Below are 17,096 nucleotides of genomic sequence, written 5' to 3' on the forward strand. Positions count from 1 at the left end.
ACAGCTGTCACCTTCCACTGAGATTGATAAACAAGCAGGAACCCATGTTTCCTTTCCCTCTAATAAGGCTTCCCTCTTGTAGGAACCTCAAGACTCCAGACTTTCACTTACTCTGACGCTTTATGCATTAATGATTGAAAAAAAAAAACAAAATATAATCATATTATGAAAGTTTGGGAAATAGAAGTTTTTAAAATCAAATATAATTCTACCTTATATCCTTTTCCAATCTTTTTCATGGATATACTTTGACATGATTTGTCAAGATACATATGTGACTGTGTATCTTAGGATATAAATTGGATTTCTTTGTATAAATTGTATTATTCATATAAATTCCCCCAATTTTGTATTAATTGTCAAAAACTTTGAAAATGTGAATGATTTAAGAACCACATTGGCTAATTTTATTCTAAAACCTTTATATTGAAACCAGTAATGTTAGAGTTTATTGATTTCACCATTTCATCTTTTCTAACACAAGGTAATGCTTGAAAGTCTCATTTAAGAATTAAATAGGTCCAAAAGAATACATTATTGTTGCTTTATGATTAATTTCTTTGATTATTAGAAACTCTGAATGATTTTCCTGTTTATCTGCGAATTGTTTTTCAGTATATGTCTTTGGCTTATTTACTGGAAATTTGTATTTACCATATTTGGGGCAAATGTTTTTCTTCATTTTGCTACTTGCTCTTAATTTTTTAATTAAAAAAATTACATGTGCATATTTTAAATTTCTTTCAATATAATTTAGCTTAGAAAACTATAGAATCCAGGCTTATGATATTCTGATTCATTGTATTTATTTTGGCCCATTAGAACTTTGAAAAGTAATTGTATTTTTGCAAAATCCACTTGAATACCCTGAAGGGCTAATCACCGTTCATAACTCTGCTGCTGCTGCTAAGCCACTTCAGTCGTGTCCGACTCTGTGCGACCCCATAGACGGCAGCCCACCAGGCTCCCCCATCCCTGGGATTCTCCAGGCAAAACACTGAAGTGGGTTGCCATTTCCTTCTCCAATGCATGAAAGTGAAAAGTGAAAGTGAAGTTGCTCAGTCGTGTCCGACTCTTTGCGACCCCATGGACTGCAGCCTACCAGGCTCCTCCATCCATGGGATTTTCCCGGCAAGAGTACTGGAGTGGGGTGCCATTGCCTTCTACCTTCAAAACTCTAAGTTTTTAGAATATTCTTCAATATTCTTATCTTTTAATTTTTCAAAATACATAATAGACCCCTAGTTCCTTGAGGGAAACATTTGGGAGGTTTATTTGTTTTCAGGTTCACAAACACCAGCCTTTGCAGGTAAAGCACAGAACTACAAAGTGAAACTGCAGCACAAATGCTGGGCAGTCAGCCAGACTCACTCACAGCGCAAGTGTCGAGAGTTTTCACCTATCAGCCTCACGGTGCACTCAATTCAAGACCACCTTGCAAAATGACACATTATCACGTGTCACAGATCTTCAGAGTTGCCTGCTCTAAACAGCTGAAATCATAAAATTTAAATTCGCGAAGGTGTAAAATATTTGTTTCTATTTTTACAACCTCCATTTTCTCCATTATTGTATTATATTAGTGTTGACACTACCTACATTTTTTAGTGGTTTATAAAACATGGAAGTTGAAACCCTGGCCTTCTTCTCATCCCCAAATCAGATCTTGGTTTGTCAACAGTGACAGTGTGTGATGTTTAGTTCCTGGTAATCCACAATTTAAATGCAGATAAATTGTTGACTTGAAACATCCTCTTTGAATAAAATTTTCCAAAAACCTACAAGTCAGCAGGAGAAAAGTATGAAGCCATCAAGACTCACCTCAAATGTATCAGGCAGCCAATGTATATCTGTAATTACTTTCCTATGTCCACTTTCTATTGAGGAGACTGCACAGTGTCTGATATACATTGCTTCTTTATTATTCTCTGGTTCAAGGAGAAACATAGGCTGTAAAATGTTACAAGAAAGTTATGTGCTGATTTCAGAGAGCTGATGAAGGAACTCATATTAATGTATCATTCCAATTAAAATCAATAATCTGAAGAAATACCAGTTCAAAGAAAAACATAAATTAGTATTTCTATGTATTATATAGTTAGGTAATTAGATTATCTTCTTTCCGCTTCAGTTCCCAGGGAGCTTTTACAAGTAATAATACTGGAACAGGCAGTGGAAGTGATTCTCTGTGATGTTCTAGAAGAAAGCCTGAAGTAGTCATGTGAAGACACCACCAGGAGCCACCATGTGGTGCACCTGTACCCGTCAACAGCCTGGGGAAGCCTGGGTCAAAAGCCAGCATCACCCCTCAAGTATGTGAGCGAAGATGCCTTCGGATGATCCCACCCCAAGTTATCAAGCAGCCCCCTTCTTCAAGACACCAGTCTCCCCAGATGAGGCACCAAAGAGAGTGGAACAGAAACAAGCCAACCCATTAAGCCCATTCTAAAAGCCTCCCCACTGAATCCATGAGCATAATAAATATTTGTTTTAAAGTATACATGTACACACACACAAGAATACTGTAGTGGGTTGCAATTTCCTACACCAGGGGATTTTTCCAACCCAGGGATCATCTCTGCCATCTCCTGCATTGGCAGGTGGGTTCTTTACCACTGCCCCACCTGGGAAGCCCCTAATTAGATTTGCTTCTTTCCACTTCAGTTTAGTCTAAGATTTTACCTCTAAACTTTTTACAAGAATGAATGACCCATACCCAAAAGAACCAATGAGATCCCATTTTTGAAGGAGTATTTTTTTTAAGTGCACAGAAGACAACATCCATGGTTTCTTGGTTGGAGATCCGTGACGCTCAGGTTGAAGGACTGGGGATGGGAATGTACAAATGGTAGGTGAGTACTGAGCTGGGAGCTGAGGCATCTCTTCCCAGACCTCTTGGCAGAATCCATGGCTTCACAAGTCAGAGCATATTGTTACCAAGAAGGATTGTAACTCATTTTATATGCAAGAAAATCAATGCTTGGGGGTATTCGGGGGTAGGGGAACATACCCAAACTCATGAAACTTTGATCTAGAGCCTGGATACGTGGAGTTTCTCTCCAGTGCTTTTTCAACTGCATCACTTTAGAGAATCCCTTGGCTCCTTTATTTAACAACAGTGACCACAAAAAAGAACTCCTGGGATAGACAGTACACTCTGTTTGTGGTGTTTTTTTTAATCAAGGGCCTCAGTTCAGTTCAGTTGCTCAGTCATGTCTGACTCTTTACAACCCATCAATTGCAGCATACCAGGCTTCCTTGTCCATCACCAGCTTCTGGAGCTTATTCAAACTCATGTCCATTGAGTCAGTGATGCCATCCAACCATCTCATCCTCTGTCGTCCCCTTCTCCTCCCACATTCAATCTTTCCCAACATTAGGGTCTTCTCCAATGAGTCAGTTCTTCGCGTCAGGTGGCCAAAGTATTAGAGTTTCAGCTTCAGCATCAGTCCTTCCAATGAATACTCAGGACTGATTTAATTTAGGATGGACTGGTTGGATCTCCTTGCAGTCCAAGGGACTCTCAAGAGTCTTCTTCAACACCACAGTTCAAAAGCATCAATTCTTTGGTGCTCAGTTTTCTTTATAGTTCAACTCTCACATCCATGTTGGAGAAGGAAATGGCAACCCACTCCAGTGTTCTGGCCTGAGGAATCCCAGGGATGGAGGAGCCTGGTAGGCTGCTGTCTATGGGGTTGCACAGAGTCAGACACTACTGACGCGACTTAGCAGCAGCAGCAGTTCACATCCATACCTGACTACTGGAAAAACCATAGCTTTGACTAGACGGACCTTTGTTGACAAAGTAATGTCTCTGCTTTTTAATATGCTATCTAGGTTGGTCATAACTTTCCTTCCAAGGAGTAAGCATCTTTTAATTTCATGGCTGCAGTCACCATCTGCAGTGATTTTGGAGCCCCCCAAAATAAAGTCTGTCACTGTTTCCATTGTTTCCCCATCTATTTGCAGCGAGGTGACGGGACAAGATGCCATGATCTTCGTTTTCTGAATGTTGAGCTTTAAGCCAACTTTTTCACTCTTCTTTTTCACTTTCATCAAGAGGCTCTTTAGTTCTTCTTCACTTTCTGCCATAAGGGTGGTACCATCTGCATATCTGAGGTTATTGATATTTCTCCTGGAAATCTTGATTCCAGTTTGTGTTTCAACCAGCCCAGCGTTTCTCATGATGTACTCTGCATAGAAGTTAAATAAGCAGGGTGACAATATACAGCCTTGACATACTCCTTTCCTTATTTGGAACAAGTCTGTTATTCCATGTCCAGTTCTAACTGTTACTTCTTGACCTGCATACAGATTGCTCAGAAGGCAGGTTAGGTGGTCTGGTATTCCCATCTCTTTCAGAATTTTCCACAATTTATTGTGATCCACACAGTCAAAGGCTTTGGCATAGTCAATAAAGCAGAAATAGATATTCTTCTGGAACTCTCTTGCTTTTTGATGATCCAATGGATGTTGGCAGTTTGATCTCTGGTTCCTCTGCCTTTTCTAAATCCACCTTGGACATCTGGAAGTTCATGGTTCACATATTGCTGAAGCCTGGCTTGGAGAATTCTGAGCATTACTTTACTAGTGTGTGAGATGAGCGCAAATGTGCAGTAGTTTGAGCATTCTTTGGCATTGCCTTTCTTTGGGCTTGGAATGAAAACTGACCTTTTCCAGTCCCATGGCCACTGCTGAGTTTTCCAAATTTGCTGGTACTGAGTGCAGCACTTTCATAGCATCATCTTTCAGGATTTGAAATAGCTCAACTGGAATTCCATCACCTCCACTAGCTTTGTTCGTAGTGATGCTTCCTAAGGCCCACTTGACTTTGCATTGCAGGATGTGTGGCTCTAGGTGAGTGATCACACCATCATGATTATCTGGGTCATGAAGATCTTTTCTGTATAGTTTTTCTGTGGATTCTTGCCACCTTTTCTTAATATCTTCTGCCTCTGTTAGGTCTATACCATTTCTGTCCCTTATTGTACCCATCTTTGCATGAAATGTTCCCTTGGTACCTCTAATTTTCTTGAAGGTATCTCTAGTCTTTCCCATTCTATTGTTTCAAGGACCTACATAAAAGGAACACAAAATGTGTCTGCAGCAGATGTGAAGACAGGAAATAATACTTTTTTTCTGTTGAATCTTTGTTTAGCTTGGCAACCTTGTCATATACTTTTTGATAAACTCCTGAATGGAATAAACTTGCAGGTGAAAAGTTATAAAAACTAACCTTGAGAGTGACTTTTTTACTTCTACTACCACCTGCTTTGATATTTTCTATTCGATCTGCATGTGCAGTAATATCCCACATGACAACCTAAAAGAGAAATAAATATTATTATAACATAGTTTTAGGAATTAGCAAATTGAGTCTTGAACATTTTAAAAAACCTATTGCTACTGTATGCACTCTGAGAAATCAATCACCTTGGGAGGATAATAAAAAATAGCCTATATCCTAAGTCAGCAACTTTTAAAGGTAATATAGAAAAGTTTTGTTCTCTATAAAAGCATTTTCAGCTCTTTTTTGTGCTTGTGTTAACAAATGCCAAAATTTTTTAATCCAAGATACCCATCATGCAATTCTCTCTGCTTTGGAGGAATGTACTGATTATGGGGATAACTGCTTTAGACCCAGGAGAAAAGTCTGTTCTCCAGAATTAATTACTAACACTCAAAATTGACTGAAAGGCTAGGAAATGATGATTTCTATTTCACTGAATATCATGGCCAATTCCAGGGCTTCCCAGGTGGTTCAGTGGTAAAGAATCCACCTGCCAAGCAGGAGACCTGGGTTTGATCCCTAGGTCAGGAAGATCCCCCTGGAGAATGAAATGGTTACCTACTCCAGTATTCTTGCCTGGAGAATTCCATGGACAGAGGAGTCTGGTGGGCTACAGTCCACGGGGTTGCAGAGTCAGACACAACTTAACGACTATACAGCAGTAGCGGCAGCACGGCCAGCTATGAATTTGCATATACATTGATGGTCATTTTTTTGAAAAATCAGAACAAAGTAGAATGTGCAATGCTAGAATAATTTTCAATGATTAAAAGTCATTTCCATACACTAAAAGATCAGGATTACAAAATTGTGGCTGATTTTATTCTCATCATTTGCTTTTCTAAAATATTCTGAAAAGTTGTGTCACATTCTCAATCAGTAAAGAGGGCAGTATTTGCGGGGCTTGGAGGATGTGCTCTGGATTCTCATAACCACCAGTTATTGTTGAACAAAACCATGGAAGAAAATTAGTTTACTTAGATGTTTTGCTTCTCGATAAATGAGCATGGATGATGCAGTCATTTACATTTCAACCATAAAAAAGCTTTCCTAGCCACATGATAAAAAGTCATTACACCCTTGTAATGGTCAAATTCACTATATCACAATGAACTTAAACTCTGATCATAAAATAGCCATAAGCTTTTTGTTTTGTTTTGTTGGATAAACAGGCAATTGGAAGAGAGAATTTAAGTTTTATACAAATTACATAATTTTTAAAAGGTGTCAAATTATATACACATAAATTCAGTGATATAGGTATGTTTTCCAGAGAATTTTGTTTAAATCCTGGATCATTCCCTAACTCCTAGCCCTAGAGAAATTTCAGAAGAGGCCTCCTGGCCAAGAGGTATTATGCCTATGGTTTTTGTTCTTCCCTGGAATCTTACACAATGTATGGTTCTAGTTCAGCAACACAAATAGATCTGACCTGGTTTTCTTCCAGTTACCATTTAACTGGGTTATCCTGTGGACATCTTGAGCCCAGATGCCATATCTACCACATTTTTATACCCCGGTTCCTGGTATGGTGATTGGTATGCAATTGGCATGCCTTTCCTCTGCTGAATTGAACCCTTAAGTTCAAAAAAATAACCAGTCAAAATGTATAACAGAATTCTGCCTAAATTAATAAAGAGCTGAAAAATAACACCCAGATGTACCTGCCCATTTATGCAGCCGCCAGCAATGATATTAGGGTCAGTCGGACAGAACTGGAAGCAGAAGATGTCATCTGGGCTTTCCAGCATTAACTAAGGTAAATCCCCAAATTCAAGAGAGAATGACAAAAACTATTATGATCATAGCAAGAAAACAATATTAATAAAGTCAAAAGTCTAATTTTATAGTTATTTTTAAAAACATGCACATGGAGTCCATTCCCAGAATTCTACCTGCGGAGCGGAAGCTGCTTTTGCTGAATTTTATTCTGGACGTTGATCAAGCACATGAGAGCAGAGTTCTTAAGGAGACCTGGTCTCCCCTCCTCCACCCCCTGTGGATCAGTGTTATTATTTTTTTTAATAAATAAAGACTATGAAGTCAGTGCTTCTGAAAAGTGTGGAGAGCAAGCTATGGGAGGTCAGGATATTTGTACGATTTATTTCCATCTGTATATACTAGAATGGCACAGAATGAGCACTCAAAAATAAGACGTATGAACAAAAATAGATGATGGTGTTGCCAGTGATATTATTTCAAATTTTAAAATAATACAGAACCCATAAACAAAATCAAGTGACTGGGGGGTAGGGAGGAAGCTCTGCAACCAATACAGCAGTGGGAGGAAATAGATACACTAACCATAGTTAGCATCTGTGCTACTGTCACCACCAAGCTCAACACCTGCATGGGTATCATTCTTCTTTAAACATTAATGACCAAAAATATAGGTTTCAAAGGTCACTGGTTTACCAGCACTGAGCTAAAGATTTCAAATTGGAATTGGGGTAGATTATCTTGGTTTATTTGGTATTTTGTGAATTCTAGAGAAAACTCTACTTTTGAAAATAAAATCTTTTAATACTTTCTTATAGTTTTGATTAGAACAAAGACAAAATCACTTGCATTATATCATTAAGAAATTATTTGCATATCTCTTAAAAAACTATTCTTCAAAATAGAGGAAAGGAGAGTGTTTCTTTGCTCTTCCTATTTGCCAGGAGGTTCAGCCACACTTCCATGGTATGGGATGGAGAGTAGTTCTACACTACTGGAAAATGCTAGAAAACCCCAGTGAGAGATGGCACCATTTTTGTGGTAAGAAGGCCAAGGAGGAAGAATGACAGAACTGTTGTTTTGATCTCAGTATCTATAATAATTAAAGCATCTAGACTCTCTAGCAGTAAAAACTGTCTCTATTCAGATGAATTAAGGAAGAAGGAATAGGGGAGGCTAAGGCTGGAAAATTCTGAAAGTGATGGGAATACCAGACCACCTGACCTGCTTCTTGAGAAACCTGCATGCAGATTAGGAAGCAACAGTTAGAACTGGACATGGAACAACAGACTGGTTCCAAATAGGAAAAGGAGTACGTCAAGGCTGTATATTGTCACCCTGCTTATTTAACTTCTATGCAGGGTACATCATGAGAAACACTGAGCTGGAGGAAGTACAAGCCAGAATGAAGATTGTCGGGAGAAATATCAATAACCTCAGATATGCAGATGACATCACCCTTATGGCAGAAAGTGAAGAACTAAAGGGCCTCTTGGTGAAAGTGAAAGAGGAGAGTGAAAAAGTTGGCTTAAAGCTCAACATTCAGAAAACTAAGATCACGGCATCTGGTTCCATCACTTCATGGCAAATAGATGGGGAAACAGTGGAAACAGTGTCAGACTTTATTTTGAAGGGCTCCAAAATCACGGCAGATGGTGATTGCAGCCATGAAATTAAAAGACACTTACTCCTTGGAAGGAAAGTTATGACCAATCTAGACAGCATATTAAAAAGCAGAGACATTACTTTGTCAACAAAGGTCTGTCTAGTCAAGACTACAGTTTTTCCAATGGTCATATATGGATATGAGAGTTGGACTATAAAGAAAGCTGAGTGCCGAAGAATTGATGCTTTTGAACTGTGGTGTTGGAGAAGACTCTTGAGAGCCCCTTGGACTGCAAGGAGATCCAGCCAGTCCATCCTAAAGGAGATCAGTCCTGGGTGTTCATTGGAAGGACTGATGTTGAAGCTGACACTCCAATACTTTGGGCCCCTGATGCAAAGAGTGACTCATTTGAAAAGACCCTGATGCTGGGAAAGATTGGGGGCAGGAGGAGAAGGGGACGACAGAGGATGAGATGGTTGGATGGCATCACTGACTCAATGAACATGAGTTTGGGTGGACTCTGGGAGCAGGTGATGGACAGGGAGGCCTGGCATGCTGCGGTTCATGGGGTCACAAAGAGTTACACGACTAAGCAACTGAACTGAACTGAAGGCTTATTAGGGAAACTTTAGTTATACAATGCTTTATAGAAACAAAATATTAATATATTTAAGTATGTTGAAAAAACTTAATTTAATACTATAAACTCCCTCCCCCTAAACAGAACTCATCTTGAGCAGACATTGGAAATTGAACACTGTGGGGGTTAAACCCAGCCATCAGCCCGTTTTATTTGGATTGCTGTGTGTTTTGGTTTAGTTTTAGCTAAGGCATTTAAAACTTGGGAGATCTCACACAAAATTGCTGGATTCTGTCGACAAGTGGGACCACTTGACAGCAACAGCTGAAGAGTACTGTCCCCACAGATGGGCTGTGCACTCTCCAGAGCCACAGTCCCCACCACTCCCCACCATCCCCCACACAGTTATCTTTACTCATTACTACCTCCTGCTGGTGATCCTTGGAATTGACAGAGTTCATGGGAAACTAAAGTCTCTGCATTTGAACAATTAGTATTGAAATAAAGCCCATAAAAGAGTTTGCTCTTTTAAAATCAATTGAACATTTCTCTTATAATATTTTTTTAAATAATATTTTTATTTGTTCAATAAATTTTTCAATAAGCTGAGTGTAAACTTGAGTTTTGCTCAAATTGAATGAAAAAAATTCCGAAGAAAGCCTAGCTTTATAGGGGTTTACAACCTTAAGTGATTATAAAATGATTTGCAATTAAAACTGCTAAAGATATGTGAAAGTAGTATTTGAAATTTTTAGACCATATGATGACTCTCCTGTATTACCTGAGGATGTATGGGATCGGAGAAACTCCAGAAAAGAATCAGTGATGGTTGCAGCAATAATTTACCAGAAAAGTGGACCCTCTCTTCAAAGGACAGTCGTACAGCCACTGACACAGCTATTAGCCCTGTTTGGAACACAACTGGGAATTAAAATCTGCAGCCATTGTGCACAGAGAAGTGTTTTTAGGTTTTGATTTTCTACGTAGTCACTGTTCATTTCCATTTAATGGAACCTGTGTAAAAATATTCTACAGGAGACCAAGAGTATTGTTAGAGCTGTACTGTCTAATAATACATTGGTTGCCAGTAGCCACTGTTGCTTATTAGCACTTGACTGTGGCTGGTCCAAACTGAGATGGACTGTTGATATAAAATCAATGGTGCACTTTGAAGACTTAGTAAGAACAAAAGATGTTTGTTTTTGTGAGGAGAGGGCCAACACTGGGCAGGAAAGGAGGAAGAAAGAGAGCAAGGCTGGCTCTGTCCATCGTTCCGCCCTCACACATTCCTACCCACTTAGCTGCTAAGCACTTTAAAGGAGCTGCGTCTCTTATCTTGCCCAGTAATCAGAGAGGCAGAGTGTTGCAGGGAGTGAAGCTAGCCTTGGGAGCCCAACAAGTCCCAGTCAAATCCAGATTTGGCATTACACCAGCTGGGCAACGTGGGAGCTCTGGTCCTCTCCTTATAAAGTACAGACCACAGTGTGGTCCCAAAAGGTAGCTGGGAGAAGAGATGAAGGGAGGGTGAAGAAAGTTCTTGGCAGGTGCAGGCACTCAGGAATAGAGACTGTCTTATTGGAAGTGAGCCAGCTTGCAACTTTACATATAAAAGCAACAGGTTATTCTGATGTCATCCCAGGAGGGAATCCCAGTCAAGACTCTGCCTCACCGTAGATGACCGGATGCCAGGAGACGCAGGTGATCATCTTCTCGGTTAGGCTGTGAAGGTCAGTAAAAGACTGGTACTCTTTCAGATGGGTATCCGTCTTATCCCCAAAGGTGCCTTCTTCTTCTGCCAGGCATTTCCAGTCATGAATAAATGTATTCATGATTTCATTTTGCTGTAGGGCGATTTCCACACTATTTTGTAAATGAGAAAAGAAGAATTAAGAGGTTGAATTTTAGTATTCAGTGATACCTCTTCCAGCAGCTCCTCCTGCTTCATTTATACTGAAAGAAAAAAATGTTCTCTGTTGTATTTCATAATTAATGATTAACACCTGTGTAAGATATTCAATGATTTAAACGAAAAAAAATTCATGGCAGTGTGCTACTCAGAGCTTCTAGTGCCAGGGTACGTTAGCTGACAGCCTCTGCGTGCTCAGTTGCTTCAGTCATGCCTGACTCTTTACAACCCCATGGACTGTAGCCCACTAGGCTCCTCTGTCCATGGGTTCCTCTAGGCAAGAATACTGAAGTGGATTGCCGTGCCCCTCCAGGGGATTTCCCGACCCAGGGCTCAAACTCACGTCTCCTGCACGGTGGGCAGATTCTTTACACTGAGCCACTGGGGAAACCCACAGTAGCCTCTAACAGCATCACAATCTGCCTCAGCTTTCCGGCCAAGGTCATGCTCTCTGTGGGTCAATGAGAGCTCGGGGGCTGCAGGCTCCAGGGCTGCCGACTCTGCCCCGGGCAGGACTCCTCCAACAGGCCGTCTTCCTCTGCAGCCCTCTGTTGGGTTGGCTGAGACTTTGTCTGCAGCTCTTCCTGCTCAATCATGCTTCCTCTTCCTTTATTTTTCACAGTGAACTTCTCAGTAAATGTCTACCTTGAACTTGATTCATCTGCTTTTGGAAAACTCCAAATTGACAGAAAGAGCAAATTCTTTTAGCCATATTCAATACCAAATGATCATGTATGCTAATTGTTGTATTTATATATAATTATTATACTGGTATATATAATAATTATACTATATGTATAATTCAAAACAACAAATGAGAGTTTCTCAAGGGAAGATTTGGAGTTTAGAAATGTGTGTATATGCTTGTGTGTGTGTGGTGGTTTTAGCTGTCACAGCGTCTGGGAAGTGCTAGTGTGTTTAATTCGATTTCTAATCTTCCCACAGGGCATGAGACTGTCCCTAAAAATGAAAAATTATCCTGCTAAAAGTACTAATAGTGCTCCTTTGAAAAACAATCTGAGTGCTCTTCTTCATTTAAGGAACTCAGCTTGACAAGTTCCTGTCTTATAAGTTGCTATCATGTCTATTGTCCCTTTATGTGCTTAGGGTTGAAAACTCAGCCCACTCCCAAGGCCTCTAGGAGCTTTCCCACAATTAGAATGCCACCCAAGGTTTTACCCTGATGATCAAAAGTCCAAATAACTTGATTTTTAAAAAATAAATACAGTAAGTTGAAAGAGTGATTTTTCAATTATGAATTTCCTAAAGAAAAAAAAAACCCTTTAGTTAGATGATTAAATATAAGCAGTAAGTATCATAATAGATATTCCTAGCACATTAAACAAGGGTACCATTTAACGCCTCTGTCATTAATCATTCACTACTGTTCACTGTGGGCTTCCCTGGTAGCACATTGGTAAAGAATCTGCGGGCCAATATAGGAGACGTGGGTTTGATCCCTGGGTCGATAAAATATCCCAGAGAAGAAAATGGTAACTCACTTCAATATTCTTGCCTGGGAAATCCCATGGACAAAGGAGCCTGGCAGGCTACAGTCCCCACAAAAGAGTCGGACAGGACTTAGCAACTAAACAACAACAGCCATTCACTGCACAACTGAATATTCTGGGCCAAATTCTTTTTGTACTTCATCTTTCAAACTAGATGCATTTCCTTGGACCAGCAGCATCACCATGACCTGGAGCTATTAGAAATGCAGAGTGACAGGTTCCACCCCAGATCTACTGAGTCAGAACCTGCATTTTAACAAGATGCCCAGGAGGTTCATATGCACATTAAAGTTTGAATCACCCTGTGTAGGGCAGGTTCACACCCAGAGCTTCAGGGTTTAAACTCAGTCTCAAGTAGAAGCATTTGTTATTAATAGCATTTTCAAAATCATATCTTTCTGTTTCAGCCTGCACTGGGAAGAAATTCACAGGGGAGACGTGAAGACAACACCTTTTCTCTGGTTTCCTGTTTCTTGATTTCCCTGCACTGTACTGCGTGGTTCCTGAGCGTGATGAATCTGAGGCTTGCAAAGCTTGTAGTCTGAGTAAAAGCCCATGGGTATTGTTTTTTTCTTTTTCTTAACCTCAAGATGAATGTTTCTCAGTTGCTTTGAACTCCCTTGAAGTTTCTCACTTTCCTCTCAGATCATTTTCTTCTTTTGCAAATAATGCTTGCTTTAGTTTGTTCTAGACAAAATTCTATGACAAGGAAGGAACTCATTTGTAAAATAGTTCTCTTCCAGAACAAAACAAGTTTTATTTTAATTTTAAAAAATTAACCAAACCTTAAAACAGTTCTAGAGTGGGAAGCATGGCTGTGATGGTTATGAGGGTTTCTTTTTTATTTTTGGCCAGGGCTGTTAAAATTCCTGTACCAATTTCCCCTCTTTCTTCTTATAGTTCTGACTCCTCCATCCCACATCTTATGGAAGGAATTATGAAGTTCCTCACTATCCCTTTCTTTATAAGTACGGCAGCTGAAAGGGAAGGATAAAAGTCCAAGTCTAAAGATAATACACAGTGTAGATAATTGAGAATTGGCTATAGGGCATTTATTCCCTCAAAATTGATTGTATATAGACAGACTTCTCATTTTTAGTGTTCTTAGGAAATTTTTCAATAATTATTGAATTTTTGTGTGGAAAGGAAAAGAAACCTCAGATATTCTGGTTTCTTTCTAATTGTCCACCTAGGAAACACTATAGCATACTTGTTGTGAGTGAGTGGCAAATAGTTAATAAGCTCTTTCTGAATAATCATACTGAAAATTTGAACCAGATTCTCTCTAGGTAACAACTTTTTGAGGGTTGTTGGAATTTTCAAGACATTTACTCTTAAAATGTTTCCTTAAAAATAAAAAAAGTTTAACTTAGGCTATGTATGAATTTGTCTAGCAAATCTTTAATTTTGGGAAAAAATGGAACCCAACCTTTTGGCACAGCTGGCAGAGTTGTCCACCATTGGTTTCACTCATTTGAACTCTGATATCACCTTGATGAGACCTTCAAACTTTTTCTCTGGTTTAGAAGTCCTCAGGGTCTGCCTAGGGCCCTGGTATGAGTGAAGGGGGCATTCTGAAGACACTTCTCTTTCAGAGCCAATAAGAGTGCAGCAACATAGGAATTAGAGATAAGGATGGCACATCCAAAAATTATATCTGAGCTGAATTCAGATTCTCATTTAAAATATATTTTTATAAATTCCTAACATGGTGATGATCATCCCCAACATCCACAACATCCCCATCTTTGTAATCCTATGAAAAATCAGGAAAAAGACTTAAATAATAGAAACCATGGTAAATAAACGGTAACTTACTGTTAGGAAAACATCCTCACAGGTTCAACAGTATATACCTTCCAGGTTCATGCCGTTTGGTGTGGCCCTAGCTTGGAAGGTCTAGGATGTTGCTTAGCAATAGAACGGAAAGGAAGACAGAATCTATAGAAAGTATCACATGTTCATGGGTGTCTAAGAACTGTCTTCACAATTTCTACCTGTACATCGGGTATGGAGTTGTTTTCTAAGGTCTCTTATTATAAGTAAACAAACACATTTTATGTTTTTTTTAATTTGATACACAATTTTTACCTTGTGGACACACTGTTAAGAAACTCAGTCAAAGTCTTTGATTGTCCCAATGCCTCTTTTTCTTCTTCCAAAAATTCTCTTGGATAATACTGCGTAGTAGCATTTTTGGGACGTGTCCTAATAAATTAAAAGAAATTGAATACCAAAAATTAGGTCAAAGACAAATACAGGTCATGGCAGGTCAAAGATTTTTCTCTGTGACCATATTAAGATATTATTTTATGTTTAAATTCTATATATTGAATTTTTTCTTTACCTTACATACCAACTGCCATTCAAAGTATTTGTGAATTTCTCCCTGATGTAATCAGCAAGTTCTTTATTTTAAAAAATTTAGATACCATTTTAAACTTACAGAAAAGTTTTAAGAAGGGTATAAGAAATTCCCATACACTCTTCACCCAGATTCATCAGTTATTAACATTTCTAAAAGCTTTTAATTGGAAGATAATTGCTTCACAATGTTGTGTTAGTTTTTGCCATACAACAACATGAATCAGCCATATATATATCCCCTCCCTCCTACTGCCTCCCTATCCTGCCTCTCTAGGTCATAACAGAGCTGCCAGGCTGGGTCCCTATATTATATATTCATAGCAGCTTCCCATTAGCTACTTATTTCACATATGCTAGTATGTATATATCAATGCCACTCTCTCAATTAGTCCCCCCTCTCCTTCCCACATTGTGTCCACAAGTCTCTTCTCAATTATTAACATTTTGTTACATTTATTTTTCATTCTTTCTTCATTTCATTAAATCAGAGTTTCTCAACCAGTGAGATCCTATCCCATCGTCTCAATCCAGGAATATTTGGTAATGTCTGGAAACAATTTTGGTTGTCGCAACTGGAAGTGCTTTTGGCACCTAGTGCATAGAGCCCAGAGATGTCGTTAAACACCCTAGAGAGTGCAAGACGGCACTGCCCCCCAACCCACAACAGAGAATTATCCAGACAGTGGTGTTGAGGTTGAGAAACTGCTCTAAATGTATAAAACCAGAAATAATTTACATTTTGGCAGTAATGACAGCAGGATTCTGGGAGAAATTATTCCAGCCAGTTTGCTCTCAGTATTCACCGCTACCCTTGGACATTATACATTGTATTATACCTCTGGGCTTTGTCAGTCTCACCCACTAGACTGGGTGAGATTCTTGATTTTAGGGTATGGGGCTGTAGAAAGATCATATGATACAATCCTTAAGAGAGTGCACTCTGGTGACAGGCTGCCTGGCTTTGAAGCCGGGTTCTGTCACTTACTAGCTATGTGACCCTGAGCTAATTAATTACATGTTGGCCGAAAAGTTTGTTTGGGTTTTTCTGTTACATCATATGGAAAAACCCAAATGAACTTTTTTTTTGCCAACCCAATATTGAACCTCTCTGTGCCTGTTTTTTAATCTCTAACTGAAGTTCTTAATGTCCCCTAGCTCACAGCGTCATGGTAAGTATTGAATGTGTTAATAGATGCAAAGCTTGTAAAACAGTGCCTAGCACATTTTAAGTGCTCCAAAAATTTAGGTTGTATGTAATCTGTGTTTGTCGAACAAATGTCAGTAACATGTCTCTGAAAGGCAAGTATATTAATGGATAGCAATCAAAAAGAGTGCTAAAGAGAGTTTTGCTCATATTTAATGGAACAGTAACTTCTTTTTTCCCTGCCTAGATCAGTGTCCACAGGAGAAGACAAGATGATGGAGAGAAAGAATGTTGGTGTTGGAACCAGAGACTTGGGTTCAGATCTTAGCTTTACCTTTTGGTTTCTGTCCACACTAGGACCCTCTGGGTAGGATTATGTGGCTCCTGGTGGTTTCATCAAAGTAGCAACATGACTGAGTCACTCTCACTTTTTTATTTTTTCCTTCACGTCAGACGGGTAATGTGCCGGTGTCCTAACAAGGTTTGCGGGGAGGCACATGTCACGCAGCAGCGTGAACACCCAATCATCACGCTCATGAACTACAAAAGGATCGCACTCTCACTTTTTAACATGTGATTTGTTTTGTTGTTTCTCAGCAAATCTATGCATTACTGCTTAAAATTTAAATTATGTTATAAACATTGTGCGTTCATTTTTAACCTCTTTGCTTTAGTTTCTTTATTTGTAAAATGGAAATAGTGTCTACCTCAGATGACAGTTGTGAGAATTAACTGAGTTGTATGTGCAAAGTACTTAGAAAAATGTGTGGTATGTCATAAGAACACTGTAAATGTTTGTTTTCATAGTCATTAATCTTTGAGCCTCATCTCTGATTTTTTTTTTACTTCTTCCATCACAATCATATATCCCATCTTTTCCACCTAATTTCTGATCTTAGTAAATGGCACCAGCATTCTCCTAAGTTACATAGATGTGAACTATTTGAATTCCTTTTGATTCACTCCTCCAACT

The 17,096-nt window shown here is 39.1% G+C and overlaps 1 protein-coding gene and 1 non-coding gene across 2 annotated transcripts in view; both read right to left on the reverse strand.

The window, feature by feature from the left end:
* DNAI3 (dynein axonemal intermediate chain 3) overlaps positions 1–17,096 on the reverse strand; it is a 76,594-nt gene that overhangs the window by 39,690 nt on the left and 19,808 nt on the right. The window contains exons 7-12 of the mRNA XM_068965393.1: positions 14,704–14,820; positions 10,865–11,055; positions 9,977–10,101; positions 6,955–7,044; positions 5,237–5,323; positions 1,822–1,950 (exon numbers count right to left, since the gene is read on the reverse strand). Coding sequence (XP_068821494.1) covers positions 1,822–1,950; positions 5,237–5,323; positions 6,955–7,044; positions 9,977–10,101; positions 10,865–11,055; positions 14,704–14,820 — 739 coding nt within the window. The remainder of the gene's footprint in view (positions 1–1,821; positions 1,951–5,236; positions 5,324–6,954; positions 7,045–9,976; positions 10,102–10,864; positions 11,056–14,703; positions 14,821–17,096) is intronic.
* On the reverse strand, positions 16,571–16,675 carry LOC138074778 (small nucleolar RNA U13). Its single transcript, XR_011144587.1, has one exon. It is a non-coding gene; the product is annotated as a small nucleolar RNA U13 (small nucleolar RNA).

The sequence above is a fragment of the Capricornis sumatraensis genome, chromosome 2 (assembly GCF_032405125.1).
Source record: "Capricornis sumatraensis isolate serow.1 chromosome 2, serow.2, whole genome shotgun sequence".
In the NCBI taxonomy this organism is placed as follows: domain Eukaryota; kingdom Metazoa; phylum Chordata; class Mammalia; order Artiodactyla; family Bovidae; genus Capricornis; species Capricornis sumatraensis.